At 40.0% G+C, this 16,206-nt stretch overlaps 1 protein-coding gene across 3 annotated transcripts in view; it reads left to right on the top strand.

Moving 5' to 3' along the window:
- The window catches only part of BCAT1 (branched chain amino acid transaminase 1), a 58,009-nt gene extending 42,221 nt beyond the window's left edge, over positions 1–15,788 (top strand). For 2 of the 3 annotated variants that reach the window (XM_068948987.1, XM_068949004.1), the window contains 5 exons: positions 96–238; positions 6,075–6,160; positions 7,354–7,494; positions 8,704–8,778; positions 15,686–15,788. In XM_068948987.1, coding sequence (XP_068805088.1) covers positions 96–238; positions 6,075–6,160; positions 7,354–7,494; positions 8,704–8,778; positions 15,686–15,727 — 487 coding nt within the window. In that variant the 3' untranslated portion in view covers positions 15,728–15,788. Of the gene's footprint in view, positions 1–95; positions 239–6,074; positions 6,161–7,353; positions 7,495–8,703; positions 8,779–9,605; positions 12,152–15,685 lie in introns of those variants that run through there. The other variant, XM_068948995.1, reaches the window with a different exon arrangement.
- The last annotated feature ends 418 nt before the right edge of the window (positions 15,789–16,206 follow it).

Below are 16,206 nucleotides of genomic sequence, written 5' to 3' on the forward strand. Positions count from 1 at the left end.
AGAAATGAGAAAATGAAAATGTTGTTGAAAATGGAGAGAAAATACCCCGCCAGATATACTCATATCTGTTTGCTTTTTGTTTTTGTTTCTGGAAGGAATTATGGTTCTTCTATTTATGCCCAGCGAGAAGCTCTGGAATTGGGTTGCCAGCAGGTTCTGTGGCTCTATGGAGAAGATCATCAAATAACTGAAGTTGGAACAATGAATCTCTTTCTCTACTGGATAAATGAAGATGGAGGTATAGTAACACAAAACATGAAGACTAACAGTGTGGGCAGTTGGAACCAGAAGGCAGGTGTTCATGTTTTATGGGCAAGGCTTCTAGCTTGGGCTACAGTCTGGCCCAAAGATTGCCAACTGGCGTTGCTTTTCCTTTTCATGTTTGTGGGATATAATCCGTAGGTTCTTCCTCTCATAATCCACAAAATGATTATTAGGGTGCAGCTCATAAACTTTAATGACAGTTATTTAATGAAAGGAAAGCCTCTTCCCTTCTGAAAACTACCAGGTGACTATTTGTCATGCCATTCTAAAAGAGGCGACCTGGAGCAGCTGTGAGCACTGCCTGCCAATGACATACTAATCTACTGGACCAATCCACATGCTCAGGTGGGTAGGGTCCAGCCATACAAGGGTTCTCGCTGTATGTTTGCTGTCAACGCAGGCAGCGTGTTTGATCTTGAAGGAGGCGTTGAGTCAGAACAGTACAGAAATACTGAAGATATACCATCATTCTTAAAGCCATTTTTTCCTCCTTGCACCTGCAATCATCTATGGTCAATATACATGCTGCTGAGAAAGCTATGTAGTTAACGAGCAGCCATCTAGTTAAGCATCTCAAAAACACCCCGTGGGCCTGCAAGTATTTAGTACTTAAGAAGGACTAGCTGCACCTGAGTAATGATTCAGGATAGTTCATGCGTTTGCGTCCTTACAGAATTGAGCCAATGTATATGGAAGTGAATAGAAAGATGTCCCCTGACTTTTATGAGTGCTTGCCCACACACACCGCTCTGTAAAAATTAAGTGTGGTTGGACTTTTGCATGGCAGAGGATGCAGGGTTCAGACTGCGGTGATTTAATCATAGTGCCATAGGTACTCTTGAAAATTGGCATTTTTCTGGCAGTGCTTAGCTGCAGAGCAGTGGCAGCGTTCTGTGGGAATGGCAGTGTGCTTTGGATTTGTTTATGTTCAGGACACAATAATGACAGTTCAGATACCTGACTCCTGTTCTTAGTTTCATTTCTTGTTCTTGTGCGAAATCTTTACTACTTCTTTAAAAACAGGGATGATAACTCCTCAGTGCTGAATGAGTCTTTGAAGTCCCATGAATGAAACTATAAATATGAAAAATGTTGTTGTTGTTATAGCAGCAGTGGATTTGTCAATGTAGCTAGATGGCCAAATTTACCCCTTGTGTAACTTCACTAGAGAGATATGAAAATAGATTTTGGCTCATTTTGCCCAGGGAAAGGACACTGAAGGGAGGACATAATTAGAATTGAATGTTCTCATTGTACTTAAACCAGGAGTATGCTAGAATTATACAGCTGCAGCACCGTACTGTTCCAAAGATCTGCCAATCACTGTGTTACCAGTGCACTACTGAATAGTACTATTGTGAGGTAGCTGTAGCAAACAACTTGTAATTCATGCCACCCAAGCTACTCTATACTGACAGACCTGCCATTTGACATGACATGGTCATTAGCATCACTGGAGCACTTTGCTATCTCCCAGTGTATTGGTTAATGCTTAATTTGTGGTCTCTTTGGTTAAGAGTGGTTAATCACTCTTGCTGCCAAGAAAGTTAAACGTGTGCCATCACATACCTGCCTGTGGCTTTACAGTAGGATTTAGAAAGTGCTTGCCGTTACGTTCTGTCGCTTCACAAAAGATACTTACTTAGGCTGTGCTTTTGTTTTGTTTTGTTATGGAAATACTGCAGCTGAGAGTGATCTAACATGAAAATAGTTAGGCAGAAATTGCAGATCATAGTAAAAAGGAAAATGTCCTCCTTTGTGCGTTCACAGTGCGCTGCAGAGTACTGTGTGAACATGCTCCACTTGGTTTATATCTAACCAGAAATGCAGCTCAGTGAAGTCTAGACTAACAGACATCCATGCCTCCAATGACAGTGGATTTCTCTTGCAAGGGACTAAATATGTCAACTTTTGTTACTGGGCAGCAGAAAGAACCTGGAAAAATATCTTATTTCTAACACTGGGGAGGGAGTTGGGGAGGAGACTACTCAATCTCTGCTAAACTAATATGACATGCTGTATCCTGCTATTGTATGCCTGCTGTTGCTCTGGCTGAGGCTTATGATATGGCCAAATCTGGATCACTGCTGTTGCATAAATAAAGGAATGTGATATTTCATTCATGAAATACTATTTTCAGTAGTGCAAATCTGGAGAGTGACAAATGGTAGGAATGGTTTATGTTCACAAAGTAAAAATTTTTATCACCCTAAAGTCTCTTCCACCTGCCTCTTCAGAGCACGTAACGATCCCAAGAGGCTGTTAACATTGAAACCCTTGTTTCCTTTAATAATGTCTGTTCTTCTGCCTAGAATATAGGCTTGACTTTGTGGAAAGCCTTAAAATTTAAACATATGGCCAACCTGAAAGTTGTTAACTATGAAATCTGTGTATATTTTCCAAAAATTCAGTGTCTTGAGAATGATTTGGAACCATCTGGGCTCTACTTCTTACTTTACTGTTACAGCATTTTGAATAGCCTTTGGACATTATTTAATATTTTCATGTAGTTATTAAAATGGAAATTAATTATGGCCACTTCAAAACAGCTTACATAACGTTAAATACTTGAAAAACTTCTCTCAGGTGAATGCCAGGTGAATATGCAAAGTGTTCTGGAGGTGAAGGATTATTTGTGGTGTAGGAGTATCTTGTACAGGTAGACTACAAGTAAAATAATGATTTTACCTTCTATTGTAATAGAAACCTGTAGCAAGAGCATGGAGGGGAGAGCAGCAGATGAATGAGGTGGCAGATGAAGGAAGGGAGGGACAAGTAATTGAAATTGGAAAAGAGGCAAAGACTGAGAGTGATTGCATGAGGGAAAAGTAAGAAGAAATGCCCGAGGGAAGTTAAGTAGGAGAAAGAAATAAAAAGGAGCAGAACAAACCGGGAGAAGTAGTCAGATATTCATAATGGTGAAATCAGGGTTTTCTGGGTTCTGCTTGATCCTGAAATTCACTTATCTCTATTAACATTTTGGTAAAATATATTTTGGCGAATTTCTCAGCATTGTTATAATACGACTAGTACTGAAGGCATCCCATAGTTGGAATATTATCTGCTGTGTGTTCATAAATACAGGTGTGTAAAAACTGAAGCTTAGTAAAATGCAAAATCTCATTTCAACAATCCTTTTAAAATCTCTGAGAGAGTCTGATTGTTAGGACATGCTTGTATGGTGCCTAGTAAAGTGGGGCGTTGGATTGAAGGTGCTGCTGCCTTAACAAATAATGACGGTAATCAAATGAAGAGAATCTCTGAAATTTTATTTCAAATATTTTTTTCCACCGTCCTGTTTGCTACTTTAAGTTCTAGGGCTCTTAGCCCGTCAAAATAACTCAGAAGGCGAATGGAGTCTGTGGGCTTGCAGTCTGCTTTCCTGGAGATGGACACACTGATGTCATATAGAGCCAGGTTTGGCAACAGTTCACAGTGAGAATGAACTTTCTGGCATGTGTGTTGTATAGCGTTATCATCTCTGCTGGGATAGCAGATGTTTCTTAGGTGGCCCCAGGCTGGTAAGCATCAGATGTACGTTTGACAAAATTCTACAACAGCAGGCTGTTTAAAACATTTTGAGACTCCCACGTCCTTTATATTCAATGCTGTTTGGCAGCTGGTCTGACCTGGCACCTTTTCAAAGTAGCTCAAAGCAATTAATATATATTGCTGAGCTTAAACAGGTCCTGGCCAACATTTGTGGCAAAATTGCCAGAAAAAGTGTTATCCTGTCCGTTGTCACAAACTTTGGTATTAAGGTCCACGTTATTTCAAGTTTTCTGTTAAAAGAAGGGGAGCATTCACGCATGCCTGAGTCTAAGGAGTCCGAAGTCAGCAAATGCAGAACACCGGGTTTTCAGTGTTCAGAACCCATTCAGGTGAGACCTGTGGCTCACAGAAAGTTTTTAGGTCCTCTTCTTCTGATAGTTGTGCCAGAACTCAGAGCAGACAGGCATCACGAATAGGAGTGAAGAACTTTGTATTTGATGCTAGACAGACTCCGCAAATGAAAAAGTGTTGTTCTGACTGTGAGAAAGAAGTATGTTGCTGCACTTAGAAATTTATGATAGGCTCGGGAATAGACACTTCTGGTGAGTCAAACCCTAGGCAGAATATATATAAGCTGTTTCAGGGCAGCTCATTTATACATTTTGGCATGGCAGTTTAGGTCAATTGCATATGTATGCATGGACCCTCTTAAAAGGAACATGGAAGCACAGGTAGGATAAACTTCTAGTCTAAATTAATTAAATTCCCAAGAAAATGGACTGTGACTAGCAGATGTAATGAACAATTCCATTCGTTATCCTCATTTTCCCCATACTAGCCCATGCTGTAGTTAGAATGGGGCTATGTATGCACTGGCTGGCAGGCAGTGTTTGTGCACCAATTTTTTCGTTGGCTGTTGAAATGGAGTGTTCAGCAGCGGAGTTCAGCCTGCTCTCTCTCCATGGAAGGGCAAATAGCATGTTTCTCTCTTCTATCCAGCTGCAAATTTTCACAAGACTTACAGAAACTTTTTTGAGATGGCTTCTCCTTCGAGACTGTTTCAAATAGGCCATAGATTCAGTGATCGTTTGCAGGGAGGGATAAGGGAATACAATGACAGCATGAACATACATATCTTGTTGTTTTATGTCACCTAGATTAAAACAAATCAAAAATCTTGATGGTTTATGGATTTAATGAGCAGGATAATATCTTTTTAAGATCAACAAACATAGTGAATTCTTACTGGAAAGAGAAAACGGTTAGAAAAAAATATGAAAAGAATGACTGAAAAGACTCTCTGACTTTGGATGCCTTCACCTCTTAGTTAAAATTTGAAACTGGCTTAAAGAGCCTGGCTGCCAGAAAGAGTAAATGCTGAGTGTTCTCTAATAATAGAAACCCCTGTGTGTGCTATGCAATGGTTTAAGATGAAGACATCTAACTTTTGAGTTGCTAATTTGCTGAAAAGGTCAGATAGAAGAACAAAGACCATATGTAACTTTCTCCTGTGTTGTGATTTAATCATTTACCAAGTATGGATTGCCATTTATCTACTGGTTCATTAGTTATTTTAGATGAACACTTATCTAGTATTCTTTTTTAAAAACAAACAAACAAACAAACACTCGCTGACAAAAATCAATCTTATCATTAGTTAGACAATTTGAATTGTGGATGCTTTGGGAATTTTAGTAAGGCTGTTCTTTTGGAGTAAAGAGAAGATGAGAGGGAAAAAAAAGAGTGTCTAGAATTAGGCAAAAGATCATTAAACAGGTGTCCTTTTCAAGAAGCCCATTTGGCAAGATTTTCACATCTACTTTGCTTGTGCAGTAAATGAGCCTCAAAATTTGAGGCAAATGTTTCATATTAACGCTAGGAGGTAAGTATACTACACTCCATATATCTAAGTTAGTAAAGCAATTCAGAGAAAGTCACGTTCTGCCCTGACGTTATTAGGCATGGCTTTCCATTGTCCCTCTCAATTCTGAATTTTAATATTGAGCCATTCAGTGGCTTCCTGTAGTTATACAGTGAATCCATAATATACTTGGGAATAAAACTCGAACCGTGCTAGGCTTGAACCGTGTGTTTATTAATGTATTAAATGTATTTCTTCCCCATCAGATGAATTCAAAATGTTCCGAATACTCAGAATCTTATTGGAATTTAATTTGTGCAGTTTTGCAGAACTCTTAACAAGTGTTGCATCTCATAGTAGGGAACATTTCTAATATCATTTAACTCCTTTTTGATTTTCCTGTTAGATTGTTGTTGCTGTTGTTAACCTGTGTTTTTATTCATCTTGCATTTGACAGAAGATGAACTGGCAACCCCACCTTTAGATGGCATCATCCTTCCAGGAGTGACAAGACAAAGCATTTTGGATCTGGCATCCAACTGGGTGAGTGTTTTGACCTTGACAGCGACTGTTATGTTATAAACATCTATGGAAGTAAGTCATTCCTGGTGTTCAATGTCTTAAAGTTCAACTGATCTGGAAAAATCCCTTCAACTAAATGGGAACCAAGGGAGCATGTTAATGCTTGTTGACCTACGCTAAACTCTGCGTGTTTATTCATATTGGTACTCCTGTTTTCTAGATTATAACTAGTGCAAGTACGCGCACACACTTCTCAGTCACATCTGCTTTACGAGAAAGACAGATATTGACAATTGCTAGGGCTTGTTAGCGAGATACTAGACTCTCACCACAGTCCTCTTGAATAATTGTCTTCTACTCTCACAAAGGTTATTCTGTTCTTCCTGCCCTCCATCCCCTTATTTATCTGAAACCCTGCTTGCTCAGAGTCTCTGTCTGTCTCTCCAAATGCTATGCTGTGCAGAACTAACGGTGTTTTCTGCTCTCTTGAGAGCCTCTATTCCATATTTAAAAGCTTGTTTATAATACAAGGGCTAACCTCTAGTTTGGCCTGATAAGACAATGAAGTCCACATAAACTTGTGTAATGAAAATTTCAAAGTTTGATGTTTATTTTTGTTCTTTAAACATTTTCCCTTGGTCAGCTGCTATGCATTCAACACCTGTAGAAGGTAAAATCCCCTTTGTTAAGACTAAGTTCAATGTGAATTGCTCTACTCGCACCTGAGGTACTGTTAATTTTTGTATGTGACAGCTGCGCGCAGGCTGCAGTGTGAGATTTCAGCAGGGATTAAAGAAATGTACAGCGTCTAGTTGGCATTGCAGGTGGATATAAAGCTCTCTCATTCTACATGGAGTCATTTTTGTACAAACTTCAGCATACTAATGAAGTAGTCAGATCCTGTGTCACATAACCCATAATAATTCTGCTGTGTTATTCCTTAGTACAGTATTGAGGCTCAATACCAAAACAGAGGAAAGAGTGCCAAGTAATCAGTTATCAGCACTCTATCTGGCAAACCTTTGGTTTTCCTTGAAGGTCATTCTTTTGATTAGGGTCTATGTTGCATGATACTGTGAGGTTTGAAAAGATTGTAGCCAAAACTTGGCTGAGTGGAGCTGGGTTAATTAAAAATACTATATAGTTCTATTAGAGATGTTTAAACTGTGTAAAACAAAAAACAGCGATTTTTATACTTGATTCTCTTCGGGCAGGGAGAATTTAAAGTATCTGAGCGATACATCACCATGAATGACCTGACAGCTGCCTTGGAAGAGAACAGAGTGAAGGAAATGTTTGGTGCTGGAACAGCTTGTGTCGTATGTCCTATCTCTAAGATATTATATAAGGGCAAGGTAGGAAAATGTCTCTTTTTCTTTTTTCAGAAAATTCTTTAAATTAATTGCAGCTAGAGTAAAAAGAACATGTGAGCTAGAAAAGAAATTCCTTTGCTTTGGGGGTTATAATGCTGCCTGAGGGTCCTGGAAGGGTGAGCGGTATGTTATCTGCCAAGTGAGCTACTGGTATGTAGTTGGAAGAATAATTTGCCTCATCTTTTGTTTTTAGTTAGAAATTACAAAATCTCAGTTCCTGAATACAAAAATACTAACTCCCTGTCTGTTTTGGTCTGTTTTGAAAAAAAAAAAAAAAAAAAAAAAAAACAGAAAGGCTGGAGAATGTATTTATTTTATTGAAACATTTTTTTTTTCAAAAATATAAGTCCTATGAGATAGGTGAGGAAAGATTTCTGCAGGGAACCAAATTTCTGAGCCACTGCATTTTTTTCTCCACTAGTTTATCTCTTCTTCTTGGCCCCTCAATGTGGGGAACTCAGCTCTGGTAGAAGAGCTGTTTCAGGAGGTTGCATAGCTGCTTCCACCTGCTCTATGCCATCTGAGAGATTTCTTCTGCACAGGTGGAATTCTTCAGCCTGTTAAGCTGACTTGATGCTTTTTGCTCAGCACAAAGTTGTTGGGGAAGGGCTGGGGAATTACAGCTGGATATATGGATGTCCATTAAATGTGACATGTACAGTAAATGCTTGAGGGGGGGATACTTTTTGAATTAATTAGATACAATGAATGTATTGATGGTATCATGTGCTAGGATGATATGAGAGACATCAAGGTGCTGAGTATTGATAAGTATTGTATTTCTATACAATATACTCTGAAATGGAATACTGTATGCTAGTGATTTTACTCTTGCCTTTACTATTTACTCTCTGTTTTGGACAAGTCTTCTGGAAGGCTTAGGTTGGCATTTCTTTAAAAACAGCATAACAGTACAGCTAATCTAACTTTTCACTGGCTTAGCACGCACTCCCATGAAAAAATGTTACAATGATCCTTGCCTGCCTGCAAAGAGGGCTCTAATGTTTGAATAATATTTATTAAATATTTATTAAAACTCTTTGTGATGCTAAGGTATTCATATGTGTATAAAGCTATTATTCCATTACATGTTCTCTTGTCCCTCTTGTCCCTCTTGTCCCTCTTGTCCCTCTTGTCCCTCTTGTCCCTCTTGTCCCTCTTGTCCCTCTTCTCCCTGCAATTCAATGTTAGCATTTGCACATTCCAACTATGGAGAATGGACCTCAGTTAGCAACTCGTTTCCTGAATAAGCTGAGTGATATCCAGGTAAGATGTTTCCTCTTCTTTAACAAAATAAAATAATAAAAGGTGAAAATTTGAAAACACTGAAAAAAGTTTTTTTCAGTAATGATGCTCTAGGCATAGTAATACAGGCATTTGTGTTTGGTGTGGTTATTTTAATTTATCAATGCTTTTTTTTTTTTATCTCAAGAAAGTAAGATGCAGAGGGAGGATGATTTTTTTTCCCTGTTTATCTTGCAGCCTGAATGAGAGTTTTAAGATATTACTGTTATCAGTGAAATACAGTACAGTTGTTACAAGTTCCATTTTAAGGAAAAAAATAGATGAAGCCTCTTAATAAGCAAAATCACAGATGAATATAGTTAATCAATAAACAGGTGTGTGAAGTAGTAGGCACTGGGAGCAGCCAGATTACCACTGTTTCTGGTTCTCAGCACCTTTCCAATTGCATGGCCACTTCTTTTTCTTGAAACGTTTCCTTCCTTTGAGGTTTGCTAAATATCAAAGTCTATTTGGAATCTGTGCTTGACATCCATATCTGGATTAGCATCAGTACCACTTTAGTTACCATCAATGAGCAGAACACAATAGCACTTCTTGTTTTAGTTGCCTGTTTTCTCTGCCTTTTTTGGGGGTAGTTAATGGTGTGGGGGATTAGGGGATAGGAGTAGGTCTTGACAAATTACAAGCCTCTCTGTTTAAGATCTGATAGTAGTAGCTGTTTGGCAGTTTCATCATGATTTCTTCAAGTCAAGTCTGCTAGTTAGTGCTTTACAGTCATAGCTTTTGCTATATTCATAGCATAACTTTTTAAGAAAGTCTTAAAATTGTTTGTTTGTTCTATTTTACAGGCCCTTCACTAGTCTGTAGTAAGAATCTGACATAGGGTTCTTCAGCTGAGACCTCAGTCAAAAATCACTCATGAATTGCAGTCCGTTATCTTCTGTTGACCCACCTAAAATCTCACAATGAGCAAGCTGATTTCTGTAATGTGATATTACTTGTGGTATTATTTGCTCAGTGGTTTCTGTTATTGGGTAGTCCTAGTGAAAATGCAGTGAATAGCAATGGATTCATTCTTTACTGCTTAATTCAAATAGGATGCACCAGTCTGGGACAAGGGGAAGTTGGGCATTTCATGTCATTTCAGGGGTCCTTCTGAATTCTTACTTCTCTACATATTTCCCACCTCCACAGCTGCTGGCCTTGAGTTACAGTAAGTCCTAAAGAAGTGGTTGTGCACAAAGGATCCAGCAAGGCCGCTTGGCTATTCTTCACTCGGAGGACGACATGAGATAGCTGTCTCTTGTTCCTTGGAATAACACTGGGCATTGTTGGCTACAACAGAAAGAGAAAAGAAGTTCTGATACTGTTACCTTTGTGTTGGTGACTGGCCCAACTTTCAGGGTGATGAAGTGGGACATTCATCATGCCGCATTTCTCTGGTTTTGGTTGTGTGCCAACTGTAACGGTTCAGAATCTGGCTTCTTCTCTTCAAATAGCAGGACTGATAGTTGGGAAGAAGCGTAGGTATCTTGGGTTCTATATTTTGTTTATTTGCTGAGGTGAGATAGTGGTTTCATCTTCTCTGTTCCCAGGTCGGTTACCTATAACATCTGCATCTTCTTGCCTTTTTGAGAATACATAATTGCCTTTCTACAGAAATACAGTATACGTGATATACAGCAGTTTCGTTTCATTTCTTTTTCATCCCAAGTGGCTGATACATCTACCTAGAATCACTGTGTGGATCACTATTTTTCTTGTTATAATATGACCAGTTTTGTTTCAGGGACAGGCTGTACACTGATTTTTGGCAAATGCACTTTTCACTACAGTATATACTAATGATTATAAAGCACACTTCAGAAGATCTCCCCAGTTTTCTTTCTATAACTCTGCTCTGTTTTAAAGCCATCTTGTTAGGGTGTCAGCGATCTATATTTAATGTCTAAAAGCACTCGTGTAACTGCTGTGTTACTTTCTGATGCCTGGGTGATGCTTCATCTGTTAGGGCCTTTAGCAATTATGGTCAGTTTCCGTGTCCACTGATGACTTCTACCAATCACAGTCATGAAACGGTGCAGCACCAGAAAGAGTTGAGGCCAGTTCTAGTTCCCCTTTGTTGAGCACTGCATGTGAGGGGTAGGTACTCCTTTACAGGTTGTTTCACAACACGCGCACCTTCTCCAAAAAAAGTGGCTTATAAATTCCAGTAGTCCTCTTTCAGATGACAACACTCATATGGATATATATCCCTTAGCCAATAGATAGTGAATGGGCTGCCAAGACAAGTTCATCCAGCTTGTTCGCTAAGGATGTGTCCCCTTCCTCCCCTCCCCCCAAAATAAAGCAGCTCTGGAGGAGACTGCCTTATTTTCCTTGGGCCTCTTTGCCTTAAAACTATGCATGCAGAACTGAATGTACTTAGCACGTACTCATCAGCTGCACACCAATAGCAAAATCAGCACTCCCAGAAAGTGCTGGACTATTATGCGTACGTGTACTTTCTAGAGTTTCCTGGCTTTTTTTTTTTAAAAGCCAGGAAAGCTTGAACTCTTCATTGTTAGAAACATGGTTTTCAGAGAGAATGAAGAGTCAATCAATGGCTACAGGATGTGTTTCTGCACTTTCCTATCTGTTATTCCAGACTGTCGTACAGAAAATAATGCAGTAACATACAAGATGGAATGTATAATACCATAAAATGTCAAGGGAGTTTTCGGGTTCTTTCACAAAGAACTTTTATATTCTACTAGGAAGAAAAAAAGATCCCTTTGAGGTATCGTTGGAATATTATCATATTGTTTGAGACTATTAGGTCAAAGCATATGCATGTTCTTAAGAATAAAATGCTATGTAAATTATGGCCAGTCGCAGCTTTGGTCTCTCTGGTGTGGTGTTGCCTGAACTGAGGCATTTTCTGTTCAGTAATGGACACGCTCGATATGTTTGAAATACTTTTGTGTTCAATATCTATTTTATTTTCAAAATGGACATTCGTGAGACAGTAATAACTTTCAGTATCCACACATTGTCCTTCATTTGAACCTGTGACCGAGAGGTACAGGGCTCCATATCCAGTACTGATTCCCTTGTGTGCAGTACATGCTTGTTTAACATTTTCAGATTATTTTGATTATTGTGTTTCCAAGTCTGTTTTCCTGCTGCTCATTGTTTTTTTTGCAAGTTTTCTGTGTTCAACAGGATTTCTCTGGATTTGAACAGCTGTTCAGCAGGAATTAGAGCTAGAGTGACAAATTAGAAACTTTTAGGCAGAACTGATTCCATTTCTCATGGCAATTGAGAGAGACAGTGGTAGTACTGCAGTATACATTTCCCTGCCTATCACTGAGTGGAAAACATTATTATTAAAGTCTAATAAAGATTTTAGATGAAATAATTTATGTTGTATACAGTAATGGTGTGCTTATGAATGAATTAGTCATAGAACACTGTCTTCTGTAACTGCTTGAGTTAGAAGACTTAGAGATGAGATTCTTTTCTCTGGGAATATACTCACTGAAATACCAATCAGAGGTTTTTGTAGTTTTGCATTTCATATGTTGAGAATAAACAAGCTTTTGCTGTGCCTTTTAAAGTATAGGTCAGGATACAACTTGGAAAGGATGGATAAAAGGTAAGACATATTGTTTAGGATATAAATACATTTAAACATAGCAGTCAAGACAAGGAGCACTGAACAGACATTTAGTTAGAGGCCCTACCTTTCTCAAAGTCACAGAATCTAAATGGGCAAGTGAATATAAAACAGCCAGGGGAGGAGAACGGAGTTTTACAAAGCAGGACCTTTGGGAAGGAAAAAAAGAGATTGACTAGCCTAACCTCACAAAGTCTATGGCAAAGACAAAAAAGGAAACTAAATCTGCTTTTATTTCCAAAATGAAAACATCTTGACTGTGGTATAACATCCTCATTCCCTGTTTAATTCTGGAAGTAATTCAAACAGTAGTCAAATGGCAGCTCAGCCCAGCCCATGAGATTTCTGAAATTTTGGACTGTTATTTCAGTTTTCAGTTCATCTGTATTTTGTTTCCTGTACTGAATGAGAGTTTTAAGTGCTATGTTTTGACATGCATAATGCTTTGTGCCTCTGTTCACAAAAACAACCAATCTTCTTAAGAATCACTGTACATATTCATTAAATGTGGAGATTTAGATAATTTAAGGTTTTCTGAGATTTACATTATTTATTGGTTTGCAACGATTTGTCCTTCTTGGTAGGGTAAAGAAATGGCTTCTTTCTCATGGGAGGGAATACACAACTCAGCATAAAAATATCTTATATTTCCTCATTCTCCACTAAAAGAATCTAACTTATTTTAAGTTTAAATTGGAGCATTAGCTGATACTACCAACTAAAGCCAGCAAACGTTTCAGATAACCTCCTGACCTTTGCCTGCTTTCTGATGTGACTCCTTTTGCTAAGAAGAAGTGGTATGAAAGACACAGAAATCTTTTTTCTCCGTTTGCCCCCATCCACTACAAAATTGTCTCATATTGGGGGAATCTAGTGCTTTGTGCTTAAACTAAGAATACACCTACTTTTCCTCGGCATAGTAGCACAAAGCAACCACACTGATATCTGGAAATCTGGTTTGGAAATCCTTTGAACAAATAGTTCCTTCCAAGGTCCTATGTAGCACCGTACCAGCGTTAGTCAACCACATCACAGACTGGGCCCAGGAACAACAGAGTCAGTACTGAAAAGAAAAATTAGATGTGATAGATGGGAAGGCTATTTAAAGGCTTTACCCGCTTGAGCAAAAAGTCATAGAACACTAGCACAAGCACAGGCAAACTGAACTTCATTCACAGAGTGGTTGAGGTTGGAAGGGACCTCTGGAGATCATCTAGTCCAACCCCCCTGCTCCAGCAGGGTCACCTAGAGCATGTTGCCCAGGAATGTGTCCAGATGGCTTTTGGATATCTCCAGGGAAGGAGACTGCACAGCCTCTCTGGGCAACATGTCCAGTGCTCAGTCACCCTCACAGGAAAGCAGTTTTTGCTCATGTTGAGACAGAACTGCCTGTGTTTCAGTGTGTGCCTGTTGCTTCTTGTCCTGTCGCTGGGCACCACTGAGAAGAGTCTGGCCCCGTCCTCTTGACACCCTCCCTTCAGATACTTGTACACATTGATCTCGTTCCCCCCTTAGTCTTCTCTTCTCCAGGCTAAACAGTCTCAACTCTCTCAGCCTTTCGTGATAGGAGAGATGCTCCAGTCCCCTCATCATCTTTGTAGCCCTCCGCGGGACTCTCTCCAGTAGCGCCATGTCTCTCTTGTACTGGAGAGCCCAGAATTGGACACAGTACTCCAGGTGAGGCCTCGCCAGGGCTGAGGAGAGGGGGAGGATCACCTCCCTCGACCTACTGGCAACACGTTTGCTAATGCACCCCAGGATAGCATTGGCTTTCTTGGCCGCAAGGGCACATTGCTGGCTCGTGGTCGCCTTGTTGTCCCCCAGAACCCCCAGGTCCTTCTCGGCAGAGCTGCTTTCCAGCAGGTCAGCCCCCCCAGCCTGTACTGGTGCCTGGGGTTATTCCTGCCTAGATGCAGGGGCCCTGCACTTGCCCTTGTTGAACTTCATGAGGTTCCTCTCTGTCCAGCTCTGTCCAGCTCTCCAGCCTGTTGAGGTTCTTCTGAATGTCAGCACAGCCCTCTGGTGTGCCAGCCGCTCCTCCCGGTTCTGTATCATCAGCAAACTTGCTGAGGGTGTGCGCTCTGTCCCTTCATCTAGGTCATTGATGAATAAGCTGAACAAGAGTGGACCCAGTACTGACCCCCTGGGGGACATCACCAGCTAAAGGCCTCCAACTAGACTCTGCGCCACTGACTACAGCCCTCTGAGCTCTGCCATTGAGCCAGTTCTCAATCCACCTCACTGTCCACTCATCCAGCTCACACTTCCTGAGCTTGCCTATGAGGATGTGATTCCTTTGTGAAAAGTGTTTTTCTGGCTCATTCTAATTTGGCGCTGTTGTCCTTTCCCTGCTTTCCTTTGCCTTTATATCCTTTGCTGATGTATAACCTGGACAAGGGGAACTTCCTTTTATTCTCTCTGGAGAGATCATTATCAGCTGATCTTTCCAGACTATGTGAGGCCTCTAAAAACTGTTCTTTATTCCTCGCTGAAGAGCATTTTCAAGTTCCCTGAACATGGTACTGTGAGGGGAGGGGCCCCTATCTTACATCTGCTGCTAGTCTCTGTCCACCTCTACTTACATACTTGAGCCATATGTGCATTTTGGGGGCTCTCTGGCGCATTGTTTACCGGGCCAATGACAAAGAGCTTTAGAACACGGAGTCATTTTAAGAGCTAAAAGCGCTGTCTTAGGACTGCATCCTCCCCTGGAAGTGATACAGTTCCATGTGGTAGGTCTTTTCCATTGCTGACTGGTAATCCTTTTGGCTTGTGTATGGAAAGAAGACTTTTATTTGGGTTACAGTTTTCTCTAATTGTACTCTGCAGTATTTGTGATTAGTTTTATTTCACATTCAGTCAGAATGTTGTAATAAACGACCACCTTGAAAATAAAGAAAAACAAATGTGTGTGTTTATGGGAGCTTGAGCAGGGGCATACTTGTGAATTAATCAGTGAACTGACCACAGGGAATGACCATATTAAATTGATGGAAAGCTCCAGCAAAGCAGGACTAATCTGTATCATCTCCGGGGGGAAGCAGTATCACCCCTTCCCAGTCTACTCATCAGAAGATGGATAAAGCTTCAAACTGCCTTTAGGCTTTGCTACAATCAAAGACAGAAATAAAGGCATTAAAAAAAATCATGTAAACTATTATCACGGTGGTGGATGTGAATCTCACTGAGGAGAGACCTAAGAAATTGTAATTATTTGTGCACCGTTACTTTTAAATTTTATTCTTAAAATCCATTTTTGCTTTGTTTCAGTATGGAAGAGAAGACAGCAATTGGGCAGTGCTGGTGTCGTGAAGGTGGAAGAATTCAGACCCTCCAGAGAGAACCAACATGATTAATGACAACTTATGTAGTGCCTGTGCGTAGTGTAGTTTCTGTATCACTTTGCTCCCCGGGATGATTGTTTCTACAATCAGGGGATTGTGAACACAATCATTTTTGATTTCTACCGTAATCCTGTTAGTAGAAGCCTAGCTTCTTGGTAGAGGTGCTAGATGTTAGCAATAGAACTTCTGTTACGGTTTTCTTAGTGCCTCCTTGTGTCTTATGTACAGACCAAAAACTTGTTAAATGCTCTTCAACTGCTCTTCTGTTTGTTTGTTTGTTTGTTTGTTTTTTAACTGCCATCCTCAGCAAAACAGGTTGCCATATAACACAAAGACTTTGCCTGTTCATTGGGCCCAAGGTTCTATTGACGTTATTCTGCCTTTTGCGCTGTGTCCAGGAAAAAATTAAATTTAGCCATGCGCTCTTTCCTTTTGTACTCTGCTTGT

Source organism: Struthio camelus, chromosome 1 (genome assembly GCF_040807025.1).
Source record: "Struthio camelus isolate bStrCam1 chromosome 1, bStrCam1.hap1, whole genome shotgun sequence".
Taxonomy (NCBI): domain Eukaryota; kingdom Metazoa; phylum Chordata; class Aves; order Struthioniformes; family Struthionidae; genus Struthio; species Struthio camelus.